A 19,529-nucleotide genomic window follows, 5' to 3' on the forward strand; every position below is an offset into this window, starting at 1 on the left:
GTTTGAAAAGAGAATTTTCCCTGAAAATACATAGCAGTCCTGCAACATGCACACAGAAGTCCACTCACCCTTTACTGTGGCAGCTCAGCAGTCTAGAATTAATGCCATGGACTGCATTAACATTTTTGTTTCCTCAAAACTGAATTACTGCTGTGGAAACAAAGGAGAAGCTTCATTTGCTTTTGGCATTATCAATCAAGCAAAAATGTAAGGCTTCTCTAGGTAGTAATGTGCTCTGTAGTGGTAAACATTGTGGCCTCCCCACTTTAGAGCAGAAAAGTAAAGTCCAAAATGGGTCAAGACTGAGCACCACTGACATTCTGTCACAGCAGCTACAGACCACAAGTTCTGTTTAAATAGAAGATACAGGAAAGCCCTAGGTCTGGTCTGCAGTTCTGTTATCTTCTCCAGTTTCTTTGAAGCACATCAGCGATAGCTTGCTAAAAAGTGAAATGGATTAAAGGAAGAGAAAGTTGACTCTTCAGAGAAGATCCCTTTGGAAAAAAGGGTTTTTTTAATTCATTCATCTTGACAACGTCCTTCTAAAAAGGTAATTTGGGTCGATCCAGGTTTTTAAATACTTTTTATTTTTAAAAGAGACTGTAAAATATGACAAAAGGACAATGGACATCGTTCAGCAATATCAGTTTCTGGTCTATAGAGGAAATGAATAAAAAACATCAGCATTTTAAAAAATAAATATGACTAACCATACGGAAGACAGGAATCAAATTCATCTTTAACAACACAGATAGGTATAAATGCTGAAATGTTGCTGCACAAGGTAGAGGTAGAGGTAAACCAGACTTTTCAGACCTAGACCAGTTTTAGATCTGCCCCTCGCCCCCTGCCATGCACACACTCCCAAAAGTTCTTCTTGCCAATAATTTAATTTGAATCAGCCTGTCAGCCTCATCAAACTCAAACAGGTCTGTGTGCTCCTTGTAATGCTCTGAGCTGGAAAACTCAGCTTTTGCAGAAATCAGTTGCTAAGCAACCTGGCCCCCTGGTTTTGCAACTTGTGCAGCAAGGAAAGAGGCAGGAAGCTGGATTTTTGCTACTATAAACCAATAAAATGCTCTCCAGATGATGTCCGCTAGGACAAATAGATGGTAGAGCCCTTTTAGGAAATTGCAATAGTCCATCAGCTCCTCAGTGATGCACCCAGAGAACATGCAACGCCGTGCCTGGAGTTCCTTCATTGAAGAGAACATGGTCAACAGAAACATCCCAAATCAACAGGTACTCGCTGCATGGAGAGCCGATTGCCTTATACAGTATGTTGATACTGAAAACTCACATGGTAAAACACAACCCAAGAACCCTCTGTACAAAGCAGCAAGTATCTTGACATAGTGAAATAGAAGAACTGAAAATTCCACCACACAAAGATTTTCCAAACAAACTCAAGACAACCGAAGTCAGATTGTACAAACCATTAGTTAAAAAAATACCTTCTTGTATATTTTGAGAATAAGTGGAAAGAGTCTTCGTGCAAATGTTCAGCCTTGATCAAGCAGAGGACGTAAAATCATTGTAAACACATTGGTTCCTTTCTCATCTGCTGTACGAGCCCAGCGTTGTCTATCTTCTGCAGTATGATTAGCGTTAGGATATCTGTTTCTTCCATAAATATCACCGTTTCAAGTTCCACTGATGTACCATCAAGACACTACTGGTGTCATATCCCACAACTGTTAATATAATAAAATATAACAACACAGTGAATAATGGTAAAATATAAGACAATATATAATGTAATCTCTAAATAATTTGCACTTTGGGTTTTTTTGCTTAAGAGAGGCTACATAGTTAGAGGTAGATGCAGCAAGTCTGAAGAAGTTTGATTTCATTTTCCAGCACTCATGTCAGACTGGTGAAAGTTGACCAAATGACATTCTATATGTCATTACACTTTATCCTTATGAACCATGTTCATAGCTGGCCTTAAGAGAAACCAAAAAACCACACACTATATTGCTAACTTGAATGATTAGCATAGTCATAACACATTAACGCATTGTGAGGCATTTGCTTTTTAATTACTTAAGCTTTGTTATAAACTTATTCATTATTCTAGCCATTTCTTCACCTAGCCACACAAACTGAGATTGGCCACATTGAAATGGTTTGTCTTTCCAGAGGAAAAGCTACATTGAGCACTTGTCCCACCCCCTTCAGGCAATAACTTGACAGACCAAGACCAACTTGGTCCTTAATGGGCAGAAGTCCATCCGTGGGAGGTATCTGGGTAGAAGGAAGCAGGTAGGACATACCTGCAACCATGTGGGAGAGGAAGGGGAAATGAAATACAGAAGCTTGAACAACCTTCTCACTCCTACCTTAATAACCTTGTCTGTCCCTGAGGTCAACAGCCATCCCCTGGTGGCATCAAAGTGTACGTGAACAATGTTGTGCTTACTGTCATGGAAAGTAGCTGTGGGCGCCCGTCTGAAGAAAGAAATCCAACAATCAGCAAGGTCTGTGACTGCAGGATTTTGCCCCCAAACATTCTCTATTGAGGAAATAAGTATTTGAATGCTGCTGTAAGTCATTAATTCAGCAACCTCTCTGTAAACTCCACTTTAAAACCTTTCCAGCATGAAAGGAGCAGGGGTGGAAGCCTCTATCCCTCCCAGTTTGGCAGGCACCACAGAGGCTTATCATGCTGAAAGAGCCCAGGGACCACCCCGCCGGGCTGCCTGCTCCCAGAGCTTTGCATCCCTCCAGGACCTCCCAGGCGCAGGAGTTTTGCCCCGCTCCAGTGGAAGTTGGCTCAGTGTCCACACTTACTCTTCATCCGTTATGGATTCATGACAGCTATCGCAGACTCTCACTTCAAACTCAAACCCCATCAGTGGGATGGAGGAGCGCTTGGAGCTGCATTTGCCACACACGGCTTTCCCACACTTCCGGCAGTGATGCTGTAGGAGACAACACACGGAAAGACATCTTCAGCCACAAACCCCAATCACTGCTCAGGTCACTCACTGGCTCTACCATCTCACTCCAGCAAGACACAGCTGATGCTGCAGCAAACAGAAAGCTGACTCTTCCAGGGAAGATGAAGGAAAACAGCCAAGGACTTCAGAATCAATGGCAAGGGTGGGATCTTACTTTTTTTCTCCTCCTCCACTAACTGGGGCAAGCAGCAGCTGATTACTAGCATGGACACTGGGAAGTAGCAGATAAAGGACCACCCAGGCTAAGTGGACTCTATGTCTCTTCCATGCTCCAGAGTGACACCACAGACCACCCAGTAAATCATCTCCACCTCCCCCAGTTGGCATCTGTGCATGTAGCTGTGGGTCAGGGCTTCTACACCGAGTGTGACCAGTGTAACAGGGAGTTTTCAACAGGGTAGAAGGTGGAATAAGGAAGTTCCAAGCTGTCCTCTTTTCATTAGCACAGCTAGAGATGGGACAGGACAAAAAGCCTCGCTACATGCCCAGGAAATGTGTCTCAACCAGGCAGGCATCTGCTGCAGGGCTGGGAGCTACAATTACCCCTGTCCCTGGGAGTCTCACTTTGGGGGTGTAGGGGATGACACCATCATTCAGCAGCATGTGACACATTAAGACATCTCCAGGTCAAGGTAGGATAGGGCTACACTAGCACAGTGTCATTCTGGAGTTCCATCCCAGCCTCTAAGTATAAACATCTAACACATAATAATCTTGGTCCACTCCTTTGGCCATTTTCAGCCCCAGAAGCACTAGTGTTTCTGCGTTTTGATGCTACTGGCCTTATGTTTTCTCAGGCACTGTCTGTGTAGGACTGCAAGGCTGCCTTGCTGCCCACAGGACAGCCAGGCTCTGTGGCAATGAGCGTTACCTAAAGAGGAGATGCAGCTCAGCTCTGTCCCAGACACCTGATTTCTCCAAGCTCCATGAGAACATCCCTTTCAGCATTTTTATGCCCCTCCCCCAAAAGTCTGCGATCTGCAGCCCTCTCCTGCTGGGCAGGAAAAACGCAGCAGCGTGTCCCAAGCAGACCAATAAGCTTTTTCCAAAGCAGCCTGAGCAGTTACAGATGTTTAGCCAACCTCATTGAAAACAGCTTTGGTTCTAGCATAATCTCCAAAAAATCAGCTGCAAATTTCTTTCTACAACACATTCAACTAACAGTAAGCAAAATCCCACATGGCTAAAGCCATAGAAGGCCCCAAACCAATTTACTCAGACTAAGGACTATTACATGCATTTGCTGTTGGTACTGGCTGGAAGAAAAAAAAAAAAAAAGAAAAAAAAAAGAAAAAAGAAAAAAAAAAAAAAAAGAAAAAAAAAGAAAAAAGAAAAAAAAAAGAAAAAAGAAAAAAAAAGAAAAAAAGAAAAAAGAAAAAAAAAGAAAAAAAAAGAAAAAAAATTGTCAAAAAACAAGAGTGTACCTCCTGATGACAAAATCAAGCCTCAGAGGGGAGCCCACTGTCCTATCATCAAGCACTCAGTGGAAAAACAAAGTGCAAATTCTCAAAGTTTTAGGGGAAAAAAGTTAGAGAGAAAAGCCTAATTGCACCACTTTAACACACCAAAGGACACATACAAACCTGCCTGAGGCCTATTTTCTTACTGTCCCACATTTGCTTGAAGTTCCAGAAGAAAGGCTGGTCACATTTCTGACAGGAGTCACTATCCAGCCACTCTGGAGTCTGCAACACACACACAAATGCAAAGTGAGACTGAGCAACAAACAGAAAAGCCTCCAGTGGATCCTAGAGAAAGGACAAGAAAGATGTATTGGGGGGCAGTAACGTGGCAACTAAACTTAATTGAAAATCCCCATTTTCACAAGATGCCCTTTTGTTCCCTGGGAACAGCTCTGAGCCTCAAAGGACACAGGAGGAACACTTCTCAGCCAAACCATGAAGCAGAGTACGATTATAAGACCATAAAAATCACCCAGGAACAAACAAGCCTCCCCCACCTCTCCATGTCTTGAATTAAGCATATTCTGTCCTGCCCCGTTGGTACGGCATTTACTATCTGCTATTGCCTCTGGTGGGAACCACAGACAATTTGTATTTCCAATAGCCAATCCACTCATCTAGAGGGAAGGGGAAGGTATTTGAAATGCTGATATGTTTGGGGTTTTTTATTTTATTATTTATTTTTTCTTTAATACTGTAAGAAGCATTCCCACTGTCAGAGGTATCTGTGCTTCAAATCAAACATAGAGGTGAGAAAGATGAGATTCACCCAAACAAGCCTAAAACCCAAACCAGCTCTTTTCCCTGCTTTTACACAAAGATAATGGAAGGAAGGTCTTTTATTTCCTAACATGGTGTGTAGCTTTGCCCTCATGCTGTGGATGAAGCAGGTTTAGAAGATTTAAAGAAAAGAAATAAAATATTAAAGGCATTTCCTGCAGCCAGGTTTTGCTGTGCAGAGAAACATGGATCAGATGCCCTGTAGGGAAGAGCAAGTCTTGCCAGACCCTGAAAGAGCTCAGAAAATGCCTGAAGTGACAGAAGAGCACATGGAGGGGGTAGTCAACCTCCTCTCCTAGATCCGGGTCTCCCAACATTTGTCTTGCACTGAGCTGCTGGGGGACATGCAGTGCATCTCCCTACAATGTTTAGGAAACCCTCAAAGGTATATGAGACTTGGGAAGAGTCTTGGTTCTTGATACCTTTGCAGCTGGCTGTCAGTCTGTCTGTCCTAACCTGGCCTAGCAAGAGCAGCAATCCTTCTGAGCAAATGACCTGCTCCTTTCTCCACCCCACCAGGACAAGAACTCATCCTAAAGGTGAGCAAGGTCTATCTTGTCCCACCAGAGAGGCAGCCCCAGCCAGACCAGGACAGCCCTTCCAGCACTGCCTTGGCACCACTGCAACCCACTCCCACCAGCCCCACCAGTTCCAGAAGATAAACTCTAAATAATGTTTAATACTTTGTGAGGAAGTGCTATTAGCAAACTGCAGTTGTCTTATCAGAGCCACTGGCTTCTCACATGCTGCAATTTAAAATGGCAAGAAACACAGCTGAGAGTAAGAATTAAAAATAATACAAAAGCCAGGCAAAGATAAGGTAAGACTGATGGAAACCCTCAGCTCCCAGGATAGCTTTGATCCCCAGCAATAAAGCAACCACCTGGTTCAGCTTCTTCTGCCAGTTAATCTGAAGGCAGTTCTTTCTGCTTGGGCAAATCCTTCTCTCTTCTACCCACAACAGTCTTTCTGTTTAATGTCTACCTTTACATCTGCTTGTATAAGTTTTCATCTCTTAAGCATCTGAACATTATAGATGAAGAAGACATATTTTTTGTGACAAGTATCCACTTCGTAGTCACATAGAAACACAGCTTCTAGCATCTTTCAGATAGTCTTCTTATAGCTTTTTTAAAAAAGAGATTAAAGTAAAGAATCCGTGGCTAAAATGGCTTAATTCACTGTAATGCAGTCGCAGAGATGTGGGAAAATCAAAGTCCATACTGAACACATATCACATGGACTAAATCCTTAGATAAGGGAAAAAATACCAAAGCCAAAATCCAAAAGAAAATGCTCTAGGACCCCAAACCAAGGTTTGATATTAAAATCTCAAAGGTCCATATTTTGGGGGTGCTTTAGTACTGTGAATATCCTATTGTGTTACTTTACCCCTTCACTGGGTAAAAAAATGGCTGGACGACCAGGCCCAAAGAGTTGTGGTAAACAGAGTTAAATCCAGTTGGCAGCTGGTCACAAGTGGTGTCCCCCAGGGCTCGGTTTTGGGGCCACTCCTGTTTAACATCTTTACTGATGATCTAGACGAGGGGATCGAGTGCACCCTCAGTCAGTTTGCAGATGACCCCAAGTTGGGTGGGAGTGTTGATCTGCTCGAGGGCAGGGAGGCTCTGCAGAGAGACCTGGACAGGCTGGAGCCATGGGCTGAGCCCAACTGGAGGAGTTTCCATAAGGCCAAATGCCGGGGGCTGCCCTTGGGCCACAACAACCCCCAGCAGGGCTACAGGCTTGGGGAGGAGTGGCTGGAGAGCTGCCAGTCAGAGAGGGACCTGGGGGGGTGATTGACAGCCAGCTGAACAGGAGCCAGCAGTGTGCCCAGGGGGCCAAGAAGGCCAATGGCATCCTGGCTTGTGTCAGCAATAGCGTGGCCAGCAGGGACAGGGAAGGGATCTGACCCCTGTACTCGGCACTGGTGAGGCCGCCCCTCGATTCCTGTGTTCAGTTTTGGGCCCCTCACTACAAAAAGGACATTGAATGACTCGAGCGTGTCCAGAGAAGGGCAACGGAGCTGGTGCAGGGTCTGGAGCACAGGTCGTACGGGGAGCGGCTGAGGGACCTGGGGGTGTTTAGTCTGGAGAAGAGGAGGCTGAGGGGAGACCTCATCGCCCTCTACAGCTCCCTGAAAGGAGGTTGCAGAGAGCTGGGGATGAGTCTCTTGTAACCAAGTAGTAAGCAATAGGACAAGAAGTAATGGCCTCATATTGTGCCAGGGAAGGTTTAGACTAGATATTAGGAAGCATTTCTTTCCAGAAGGGGTTGTTAGGCGTTGGAATGGGCTGCCCAGGGAGGTGGTGGAGTCCCCATCCCTGGAGGTGTTTAAGAGTAGAGTCGACTTAGCGCTGAGGGATCTGGTGTAGTGTGGAATGGTCAGTGTGAGGTCAATGGTTGGACTGGATGATCTTCAAGGTCTTTTCCAACCTAGATGATTCTGTGAAATTCTGTGATAACATGAAAAAGTTCATGTAGCCATAGTCAGAGAAAGCAGTGCACCCATTAGCACCTGTGCTAAGCCTTCATTTAGCTAATTGTATTTCTCTTCCACTTTTTAAACCAGCCTTCTCACAGCATTGCTGCCTGTTTTGAGAGAAGACAGCCTTAACCCTTACTGTAGCCTTTTGACGGCAGCAAATAAAGGTTTTCATTTCTGGATGTTCAAGTTGCAGCAAAAAGGAAACATCTGTTGGGAAGGAGGAAGCCGCTCTGCTTTCGTTTCGCTTTTGGAGCTGATGACATAATTGGCCATTAGATTAGCAATTAAAGAGAGCCAACTGGAATGCTAATTCACATAAAAAAGAGAGCTCAGTTCCTGCCTGTGCCTATTTCGGTAGTTTTTTAAAATCCAATTTTCCACTTAGCTTTCCTCCTTGCTCAAGGGAGACACACACAACTGAGGGAGGCCAAACCCCTTGAGAACCAGCAAAGCTGGTGAAAGCCCATTGCTGCCAAAAGCCTGGCTCAGACCTACCCACCGCAGGGACTCAGTGTGCCTTCCTAGACTGCAGAAACAGGGCAGAGGTTTGCCCTGACTCATGTTACCAGCATTTGCCACACGGCCGAGCAGGGCTGATGCCTGACTCACTCAGCACAGTGCTCGCTCCCCCTCTCTGAGTCAGGTCTCAGAAATTGCCGAGCGGAGGCTGCTCCCACAGCGCCAAAGACCTGGGGTGCGTTTTTGCACCCACTTACATTTGTTGGCCGCACAGCATAAAAGCAATTAGGAGTGTGTGGGTGAAATCTTACTGTCTGGATTGGCAAAGACATCGTTTACCCCGCTTCTCTGTGGTTATACCAGAGGGACGAAGCAAGACCAAGTAGCTGGTGAGATTGAAGCCCTTGTTAAATGTCTTTTTAGCAAGAACCAGAAAAAACCCCTGGGCTGTAGGTTTCCAGAGATGACAAAGAGCTTTCTTGTTTGGTTTTCTTAAAACCCCCTAATAATTACCAATCCATCCATTTACCTCTGAAATGATAAAATTACTCACGATGTGCTGAAAAACAAAGCATGGCATTTCACAATACCCTCCTTAGAGGATGTCTTTTGGAGCAGTAATGTAAAGGGTAAGAGCCATTTAGCAGCATACTTCATACACAGTTTCTGCCAGCCAATTTTCCCTGTACCATATTATCAAAGGCACAGCACAATTGTTGTATAATAACTGGAGCATGTCAAAAAATATTTTTAAAGCCTGGAATGATCTTGTTCAGGTTGAAAGGTGCACATTTTAGAAAGGACTCTTCTTCCCAAGACTGTTTCAGACCAAACCAACAAGAACCTGAGTATCTACCTCCTGCCTCTCCACATCCATGTTCCAGACAACGATTCCACCATCTGCACCACAGGAGATGAGCTGCCGAGTGTGGTGAGCATAGGAGAGAGACTGAACTTTATCACTGAAAGGGAAACAAGAGAGTTACTAATCAACCATCTATGGCTAGTACACAAGTAAGCATAGAATATACAATAAAGCAATACAGACCACTTGTTTGCCCATATGTTTCCCTCCCCCCTCACTGTGCATGGCATCCATTGAATGAAAATCAGGTCTTCGCTGTCCAGCTGGCACCAGAACCAGAGCATTGCTCATCCGGGCAGCAAGCACAAAAGACCTGTTCTGATAACTGCCTTTGCTGCCTCTGAAATGGGAGGTACCAGCTGCACTGGGAAGCCAAAACAGACAGAGCTGCAGCTCTGGGCCTCTCCAAAGGCACATCTGGATGAATAAACGCAGCCCTGGTAAGGTACCTTTCTGTCAAAGTCAATAAAAACTTTGTTTTCATAAATCTCTGCAACATCTAGGAACAAAGCACTGAGGAACTACTGAAGATTTTCTTTTAGCACTAACAAGGATGGAGAGATTCAATAATAATATAGGAAGCATTAAATTGTTCCTAAGCCTTCCCAAGGTAGAGGTGGAAGATTTAGGTGCTTTTGCTTCTTCTTCTAAGGAAAAAGCAACATGGGAGAAATAATTCAGTTTAAACCCCCAAAGCTGTGCTCATTCCTTCATAAAAAACAAGAAAACCAGGCCTCATTTTAAGCTATTTACAACCCTGGAAACAAATACCATACAACACTGTTATGGAAAAAACAAAATTATGAAGAGACAGTAACTGAGCATATGACTGGAAATAATCCACAGAATTTTATTTACTTTGCTACTACCACTGGTATGGTCTATCCAAAGGACTTTCATGCTAATGCATTTGCTTGTGCATATGGGTCCAGAGGCGAACATGTTCACGTGACAGTTTGGTAGAACACACCCTGCCTTCACAGCACCCGCTGCAAACACCAGTAGCGTCATCAATTAAAATGTTTCTTAAGTCCCTTAGGACCAGATCTCTATGCTGTACAGTGCCAGCCAACAGCCATGCCACAGATTAAGATCCAGAAGCTCACTTCGTATTAGGAGACCTAATTTCCAGAGCAAGAAATCTAGCAGTGGTGCATTAGCAAGCACTACTGGTAGGGTACATGGGTCATCTGGGAATTTCAGCAAGAGCTCTGCAGTGCTCTGAAATCCCAGTGGCTTCCAAATCACTCAGCAGAGTGCAACATCACTCAAAAAAAAAAAAAAAAAAAAAAAAGTATGAATATGTAAGAAACTGTTAGACCAAAACCACCACGGGATTTTGCCTCTCCAGACCTGAGCCTGGCACGCAAATCCTGCATATATGCACTCCCAATACACTGAAACAAACTTGTTGTATTGCCAGTGTTAAAAGGCTAGGAGGAGCGTGCAACCAGAGCCATCTGATCTCTACTCAACAACCAGCACAGGCTTACTCTTCTTCAAAGGCATCTACTATGCTATGCAAATATGAGCTCTGTACCTGCAAAGATGAAGCCTCTTTGCACTGAGGAGATGGTGAAGGCCCCTACAGGTAAAGCACATTACTTAGAATTCAGGCAGTAGGTAAAGGGGTATGGAAAGTTAAGAGTGAAGGAAAAAGGGACTAATTGTCCAAGCCTGATGCTCCCTCTAGGGGAAGGAAAGACCTTGACACCTAAAAAGCAAGAATTTCCTTTCCAGTTGTTCTCATTTGAGGACCCTCCTCTTTCCAACAAAGGTGCAAGCTCCTGCATAACACATTTAGGACTATAGATATTGTGTTTTCCTTCACCACTCCTGCAGACTCTCCAACCAGCCTGTGGGTCCAACGTTGAAAAACTTACTATAAGCAACTTATTCCCATAGTATATGGACCACAGGGAGTCACACATACAAGCTTGAGGCATTTGAAGACTGTAACGTTTGGGCTGTTTGTTTCCAAATGTGGCTTCTGCCTTTAGCTTTTCTCCCATAAAAGCAGGAGGAATGGCTTTGAACATACTTATGTCCTTGCAGTTCAATAGCTGTTCCTTTTCTTCCTCCAATATCCCACATTATAATGGAATGATCAGAACTGCCCGAAAATAAAACTCGCTGTATTGGGTCCCAACAGAGAGCAGTGACACCACCTGAAATAGGAGATGCATACAACAGTCATTTTATTACAGAAAGTGGAAGAGGAATGTAGATAAATTTTACATATATATACATATATATATATATATATATATATATATATATATATATATATATATAAAGACAGAACCAAAAATATGGAGAGAGGGTGATTAAAATGCAGGTTTCTCTAGCAAAGGCCATGGCAGCCTGCCAGCTGAAAACAGTCTAGAAAACCTACTGAAGTTCCACCCTGCCCTTCTGCGGGCAGAGGTCTCTGCCACCACTCACACAGATTGAGCAGCATAGCCTGGTAGCAGGATTGTCATAGTGTGACTGACTACACAGCTTTTCATCTCCATCATTCCCAGGAGATTACAAAAGAGAAGCAAGTGTGGAATATTGTGGGCATCTTCACAGTATCCTACCTAGCATGAGGACCGAACTACCTTGGTGCTACCTCATGTTACCTGGTGTCTGAGCTATTAGTGTTCAATCAGAGGGATGTGGAGAGAAAATGCTGAGGAATGACCATCATTTCTTCTGTTAGATGGCAGGATCACATCCCAGGGTTGCTGTTTTTAAAATGTGATGGGGCACAAGTCCCAGCAGTGAAACAAGCAGTTAGTGCCTCCAAGACATGTCTATTTCACTTGGGCAAAAGTGTCTACCAATATGGGTCTTCCCTGAGAAGCATCCCTTCCCCCTAGAATTACCACAACTCATTCTTGTCTCACTGCTTTAATTAGCAGCTACTCATGGTGGCATTTTCTGCCACAGAATTTTTTTGAGCAGAAATCTGATCATTCATTCTTACCAATAAAGAATAAATTTCCTTGAGCTGTAGTGAAAGTTTAAGGTCTATCTCTTTTCCATGCTACGCACTGACACAATCCATCCTAGTGTTTCACATGAGAGTCAAACCACCATGACACTGAGCACAGATGAAGAACAAAATTGTGTCTCCTCCCGAGACCTTACCTGTGTGTCCCTTAAATGTTGTAACAAGGCTGCAGGACTCTTGCTCTAGTTTGAGTATGGTCACTTGCCCTGAATGATCACCCACAAACACGTGCCGGGTTTCCACATCAAATCTGAAGGATAAATGCTGAGGAAAATACATTGCTTATCCAAGTTTTGCATTCCTTTCATGACTTGTTAATTCTTTTAACATAAGTATACTTCAGCCTTGTGAATAGTACTCCAGTCTCAAGGAGGTATTCAGAGCATACTTTCAGGCATCAAGCTCATACCTGTTTATACTAATAATTCAGTCTCCCTGAGTAAACTAGAGTGAGAAAAAATGAGACTCTCCAGAGGACACAATTTGTGTTTTTGTTATGAAACACCTTTGAAGTAGCCCTTCACCATGAACAGAGGAGTTATCTACCCAGGCTCGCTAACTTGGTTCTAGAGTTGGATGGTGTCCACTGTCCATCTTTTCCCCTTCTTCCCAAAATTGTATAAAATAACTATTTTTGCTTGTATTGGGTTTGTGGGGCAAAGTTTTGGTAGCAGTGGAGCTACAAAAGTGGCTTCTGTGAGAAGCTTCCCCCCTGTCCAGTAGAGCCAACTACAGGTGGGTCCAAGACAGACCCACTGCTGGCCAAGGCTGAGTCCATCAACAGTGGTAGTGCCTCTGGGATAACATATATAGGGAGGGGAAAAAAATACCCTGTGCAATGGCAATTGCAGCCAGAGAGAGGAGTGAGAATATGAGAGCTATAACTGCAGAACTGACTACAACACCCATTCCCTGTGCCCCTGCACTGCTGGAGGGCAGGAGGTAGAGAAATTAGGAGTAAAGTTAATCCTGGGAAGAAGGGAAGGGTGGAGAGAAGGTGTTTTAAAATTTAGCTTTATTTTCTCATTATCCTACTTTGATTTGATTGGTAATAAATTAAACTATTTCCCCAAGTCAAGTCTGGTTTGGCCTTGATAGTAATTGGTGAGCGATGTCTCCCTGTGTCCTTATCTCAACCCATGAACCTTTTGTTATATTTTCTCTCTCCTGTCCAGTTGAAGAGGGGGGAGCAGCTTGGTGGGCAGCTGGCATCCAGCCAGGGTCAACCCACCTCATCGTTTCTTCATTATATTTAAGTTTACAAATACAATGAAAGGGTATTTTCTTATATCATATTTGGGGAAGTGTCAGCTACATCAGGTGCCATCACACATCATATTCTAAACTGAATAAAATCTGGACCCATTCGACCACCTACTGGAACCACCTAACTGGACAGATTCTGACCTCTCCATCTAGTTTAATCCCACACTGAATCCATATTGGATATTTAAAGGAGCAAATGCTTAGCACTGATTTTATTCACACAGGACACTGGGGAAAAAAAAAGCCCTAAACCACATTCCTGTTCTGCCAAGCTTTTTGGAATATTTGTGAATAATTCTCCCTTCCCCTGCCCTCTACCAGCATGATCTGATGACCCAAATTAAAGTGTCCTCCAAATTTTGAATCACTTAAACCAATCTGTTTTCTAGAGAGATTTAGGAAATATGGGGAAAATTCCTGCATCACGCTTCCAAAAGTATTTATCAATCATTTAATTAAAAATTAAGTTTAGTATTTATGCCATTTAGATTGGCTGAATGACCAGATGATATAAAGCAAGTCCATGTTCAGATAGTAATTTTGAGTCAGTCTCACCGCCCATGGAACTAGCAAAACACACACCATCTATACCACGTACACTATGAGGCACTAAAAAGTCCGTTTATGCTAACCCTTGGTTTCAGCCTAAGAGCTCATACTTTTCCACTTCCCTTTTCATTTGCAATGAAGCTGAATTAATATTTCTTTTATTATCAGGCAGCTGGAGCCGCTGTAGGTGAATAAGCCACTTGAGTGCCATTTCTGGAGCCATTTACTCTTTAGTTAACCCAAATTCCCAATACATAGTGGGCTGTTCCAGAGTGAAGGACAAGTATTCATTACTTTTAAGTCATTTAATTTTTACCATGCATACACACAAGCACACTACTGACCTGATCACTGACCTACTTTGCTACCATTAATTCTTAAAAGAAAGCATGCGCTGCATGTTTAAATGAAGGCCCTGTCCGTATTTATTACAATAGCAGATCACAACAGGTTGCAGATCACCCATTGTTTTGCTCAAAAATGCTTAGACCTAAATATGCCACTGCACATTAAGGAGACAAAGCAAGGAGAACAGACAGTTTTTAAAATTGGCTTTAAATAACAGTTTCACAAAGCACTGAACCTACACAGGGCACAAAATCTGGAGACAACTAGAAAAATAAACTAAAAGGTCTGTTTGAGTGCCAAAGAGCAGAAATAAAACTGAGAGCTCAGCAAAGGATACTGCAGGCCACAGGCGCCTGCGCTGGTGCGGTACCCTCCCAGCCGCTGCCCGCTCTCCGAACAGTGCCACGTGAAGTGTTTGTCTTGTCCGGTGCTCAACACCCACTCCATCTCCAGGACAAACAGAATCATTATGACCCTGCTTTGATGAGCTGAAAATTAAGCAGACAGACATATAATCACACTGCAAAGAAGAACACTGGGGCAGAAGACCACTGCAATACCCAGCTCTTCCACTCCCTATTCACCCACTCACCCTTCCCCACAGAAGCAGCTGGTGTTTAATAACCCCATTGACCTGAGCTACCATGCAAGCTTGTAAGGTCCCTGCTCTGCATGTTCAGTGTTTGCATGAGAAAGAGCAGAAGCAAGACTTAATTCCTTCCATGCCTATTGCAGCCATTTATCTTCTACAGCAGCACAAGTCTTCCTTCCATTATTGTATCCTCACCAACAAAGCTGCCATTGTGGAAAGGACTCTGGGCTCTACTTAAACCTCTTTTGAGCTGGTTTTATGACAGCAGTGCAGATGCCTACACTGCTGCTCCTCCCGCTGTGAGATCTGGTGAATCTGGGCTGCAGATTGTGGTACCTCAGCAGAACGATGAGTTACAGCACAAGCACAACACTGCACCAAAGGGAAGTTTTAGCTTTGCATGTAAATCAGCTAAAAAGGAAATTGGAATAAAATAAAATTAAAAAAAAAAAAAAAGATCACAGCTGGGCAAGATGAATAAAACAGCTGAAGGAATAAATTTCTACTGCTACCTAAATAAAACCATCAAAAGCTTTTCATTAAAACAAGGGAACCCAGGCTTGTACAGACGGGTTTTTGTATGAATGACCAGTGGGCTTGGTCGTGAAGTGCTGATTGAGCCAACTTTTTAATAAAACAAGTGGCTGGAAAGACATGCAAAATTATTCCCAGCTGTAATTTACCAGCAAATGTCATACTCCTCAATCCACAGCCCTACTGGTTTATTACTGTTCTGAGACTGGGCAACATGTGTTGCACAAAGCAGGCTGCTTGTATTTGTTTGTATAAAAGCTGACACACTGGAAAGATGAAATATCTTTGGAAGCTTAAAAACCAGCCTGAAACCTCCATTTGAAATGCAGAGAAATTCCTCAGAACAGTATGGGAAGATTGCTGCCTGACCTATACAAATATACAGCACAGATGAGAGCTGTGTTCAAACCCTATGAGAGGGAGCTAGTTGTAGCAAAGAATAGGAGGCTTGCACAAGCCAACATCTGCCCCTCATTCACAATGCTTTTTAGACCCAGATTCCCTGAGGAGAAAAGTCAATAGATGCATTGACACAAGTTGCCGTTAAGTGTGACTGACAGCTAGACCAGTTTACAGTGTCAGAAATGAACTGTGCACAGATGCTTTCACCCTTGTCCATAGAAGAGCTCAGATTTTGGCTCTCACTTCCCCATACTTTCAGACTCCAGGTTTGTAATCAAGACAGAAGGATAGTGACCACTCAGGAGTCACTTGAGCTCTTTTAAACAGATTCTCTCTCCTCTCAATTATCTGAATTTTTCTGGGAAGAATTTCAGTGACCCCTCATGGGTGACTAATACGCTTGTCTTTACCTATCTGTTGGTCTCCGCTGGAGCAGCTGCACTAGCTGGTGGAGTGGTGCACTGCAGAAAGGGCCACGATGGGATGCATAGTGCTACAAGCACCTGATGGGCTTGTATATATGTCCCAGGGGCTTGTGTGCACCAGCAGTGCCATAGACAGACCCACACACTTCCACAGGATGTGCAAATCTGGCTGAGATCAGGCTGTTCAAGGCCTGTCAAGGAACGTTTTCTCAGTACACGGCAACTGCTACTGTTAGTGTCAGCTTCTCATTGTTTGAATTGGGGATAGCTGGTACCACCCAACTCTCCTAAATCTCTTCCAATCTCCTCCTAAAACCTCTTATAAAAGGCAGGGCTTGTACCTTTTGCTAGAAGTACTGCCTATGGATGGTGAGGCAGCGCTTTCTGGCTAGTAAGGAATAGACATTAAAGAAATGTGTACATGCCAAGAGGTAGAAGGGGTGTGCATGGTAACTTTATCCTTCCTCCCTAAAAGATTTCAATTCAGCACTCTGTTGTCTATCTGCAAGTGATGCACATATTAGCTGGTGCCACCACACACATGCTGATGGCAGAAATCCCTGAACCAAGTGAAAGAGCACAGTGGGGGTCACCTAAGTAAGGGGGGAAAGAGAGGACAAATGCAAAGTCACTTGTCATTTAGAAGGAAATTGACCCATGTAAGGCTTAAAGAAGCAAAATGTCTGAAGGTTGGAAGTTGATAGTGGAGCAAGGCAGAGGTCTGGGCCCTAGGTTCAGGGTCATGAAGCAGCAAACAAAAAGCTGGTCCTTCATCCATGGAAAGTTTGATCGCCACTTGTGTGCAGAAAAAAAGTGAAACAAACACTTCCAAAGCTGCTCACTGAAACAAGAGCAGGATGGAGATAGTGGGATGGAGGGTGATGTGGTCATAGTAAAGAAAAAGCCACAGCAGCACAAGAGGAGCAGGGAATTGCCCTACAGCTGCGTGATCTGATGGAACTGCAGGAACCCGTGACTAACAGCAGCTGTCAGTGCATTTTGCTTCTGTGATGTACCCCAGCACCCCAAACCTCCCATACAGGTCCAGCCAAGCCTAGGGTACTGGTGGAGGGGGTGCTCCACTCCCCCACCAACATGCGGCATGAAGAGCAGAAAATCAGGGAGTATGTCTCTATGGATGGGGGTGGGGTGGGGAGGCACTGTGCTGCAGAGCAGCAGACAGCCTCAGGACATCGATGCACTACAAACAGTGAGGAATCTCTGTTTTGTTTTCCTTCCTTGCACCATCAAAACCCTGCTCAATGCAGTTGCCCCTTGCGACTTTCCAATGAAGCCGAGACAACCCGAGATTGACCCTGGGTTGCTGTAACCTACTCAGTGTCATGTCATTTCTGGTCTTGACAGAGAAATGGTACAGAAGGGTTTGTGAGCTCAGTGTGGGTTGACAGCACTGCTGGTAAGCTGGACAGAGCATATCTTTATACACAAGCTCTCCATCTCCATGTCCTGCCTAGCTGTGTTACAGTTGTTCCAGGGAAAACTTCCTACCAAAACTGAATGGCCCTTCACTGTGTCTTGTCACTCCTGTAACAATGATTTGGGACCTGTCTTTCCCCCAGTCTGGTTGTCATCTCCAGTTGCAGCACTAGCAGCAGTCTGGCTTTCCTAAGATAGCAGTGGGGGGAGAAAAAAAGCATATCCAACAGTACCTGAGGGGAAAACAAACTTTTGCCCTTGCAGTTGCCAATGTGCAGAAAGCAGAACACCAGCCCTAATGCTTCTTTAACCCTTGCACAGAGAGGATTACTATACAGACACCCACACACACGAATTTGGGGGATCCCAGCAGCCTGGAATCACCACCCTTTCTTTCCACGCCCAAAACTAGGCCACTTGCACACTGCCATTATTTTTTAAATTAAGGGAATACAGTTTTCATCAGCTTAAACAAGGAAAAAAACAAACTCTGGAAGCAAGGGAGCAAAACAGGGCAGGAGCTCCATTTCCCTGAGGGACACAGCATCAGTGGGCATCACATGGACTGGTTTAAGCACCTAAAGTCAGACACCATCCACCATCAGCAATTGCTGTGGTTTGGGCTAGAACTGAAATTATGCCTATTCTAGGCACAAGTATTGCTACTCTTACTCTAAAATAAGTCCATAGCCTTCAGATAAAATCTTTTAACATTATCTGAGAGTACTGGCACAAAATGATCAAAACTGATCAAAACCCCTTCCCACACTGAGACAGGCAGTCTAGGAAAGAAGCAATTCTGTTTGGGACTGTGGTCAGTAGTACTGCCTCTCTACTGATGTTAATGGATCCTCATTATAGTCCTTTGTTGTCCAACATATGGGGGATGCCATCTGAACTCCATATAAACATGGGGGTTTTCTGTGGCATATTCCTTTCCAACAGCCTATTCTGCCATACTGCCAAGATAGACATTTCCCCTTTGCAAAATTTTCAGACTTTTGCTTGAAGAATTCATCAAGAAAGTGGTCTCATGCATATGTTGTTCTGCACATGCAGAGGAAAAGACTTCATTTTACCCTTCCTAGGCTGTGATTAGCATGCAAGATTGAACCCAAGCACACAAATGGATGAGGTAATAAAATGGGCTACAGATGAGTCAGTAGGACTATCCAGTGCAACAAACCTTAAATATGAAACATAGGTGTGTCAAACTTTGGTGATTATGAAGCAAATTTTGTGTTCAGTTTTGGGCCCCTCATACAAAAAGGACATGGAATTACTCGAGTGTGTCCAAAGAAGGGCAACGAAGCTGTTGAAGGTTCTGGAGCACAAGTCATACGGGGAGCGGCTGAGGGAACTGGGGGTGTTTAGTCTGGAGAAGAGGAGGCTGAGGGGAGACCTCATCGCCCTCTACAGCTCCCTGAAAGGAGGGTGCAGACAACTGGGGATGAGTCTCTTGTAACCAAGTAATAAGCGATAGGACAAGAGGGAATGGCCTCAAGTTGCACCAGGGAAGGTTTAGACTGGGTATTAGGAAGCATTTCTTTCCAGAAGGGGTTGTTAGGCGATGGAATGGGCTGCCCAGGGCGGTGGTGGAGTCCCCATCCCTGGAGGTGTTTAAGAGTCAGGTTGACATAGCGCTGAAGGATCTGGTGTAGTTGGGAACTGTCATTGCTAGGTTAACAGTTGAACTAGATGACCTTCAAGGTCCTTTCCAACCTAGATGAATCTGTGATTCTGTAATTGCAAATTCGTATACCAAAGACTTACAGAGTCAGACTGCAGAAATCTTATTTAAGATTCACATACATATTTTATCATCACTGGATATTTTTCTTCAGTTTTTACAAGCTAAGAAAAAATGCAGGCATTCTAACTTAATTTTACAACACACCAGGCATTCATGAAAGTGCTGAAGTAAACCACTCAAAAGCCAATGCACGTTAGCCATGCTCTG

General features: G+C 44.0%; 1 protein-coding gene across 3 annotated transcripts in view; it reads right to left on the bottom strand.

Moving 5' to 3' along the window:
- The window catches only part of WDFY2 (WD repeat and FYVE domain containing 2), a 68,193-nt gene that overhangs the window by 2,440 nt on the left and 46,224 nt on the right, over positions 1 to 19,529 (bottom strand). For 2 of the 3 annotated variants that reach the window (XR_003400375.1, XR_003400372.1), the window contains exons 5-12: positions 14,517 to 14,667; positions 12,154 to 12,266; positions 11,060 to 11,186; positions 9,010 to 9,115; positions 4,547 to 4,648; positions 2,794 to 2,924; positions 2,343 to 2,451; positions 1,455 to 1,694 (exon numbers count right to left, since the gene is read on the bottom strand). Coding sequence is in view for 1 of the 3 variants with exons in the window: in XM_026868107.1 (XP_026723908.1) it covers positions 1,665 to 1,694; positions 2,343 to 2,451; positions 2,794 to 2,924; positions 4,547 to 4,648; positions 9,010 to 9,115; positions 11,060 to 11,186; positions 12,154 to 12,266; positions 14,517 to 14,667 (869 nt within the window). In the remaining 2 variants the exon portion in view is untranslated. Of the gene's footprint in view, positions 1 to 566; positions 1,695 to 2,342; positions 2,452 to 2,793; positions 2,925 to 4,546; positions 4,649 to 9,009; positions 9,116 to 11,059; positions 11,187 to 12,153; positions 12,267 to 14,516; positions 14,668 to 19,529 lie in introns of those variants that run through there. The other variant, XM_026868107.1, reaches the window with a different exon arrangement.

This window comes from Athene cunicularia (assembly GCF_003259725.1).
Source record: "Athene cunicularia isolate RWA chromosome 1 unlocalized genomic scaffold, athCun1 chr1_part1, whole genome shotgun sequence".
NCBI lineage: Eukaryota > Metazoa > Chordata > Aves > Strigiformes > Strigidae > Athene > Athene cunicularia.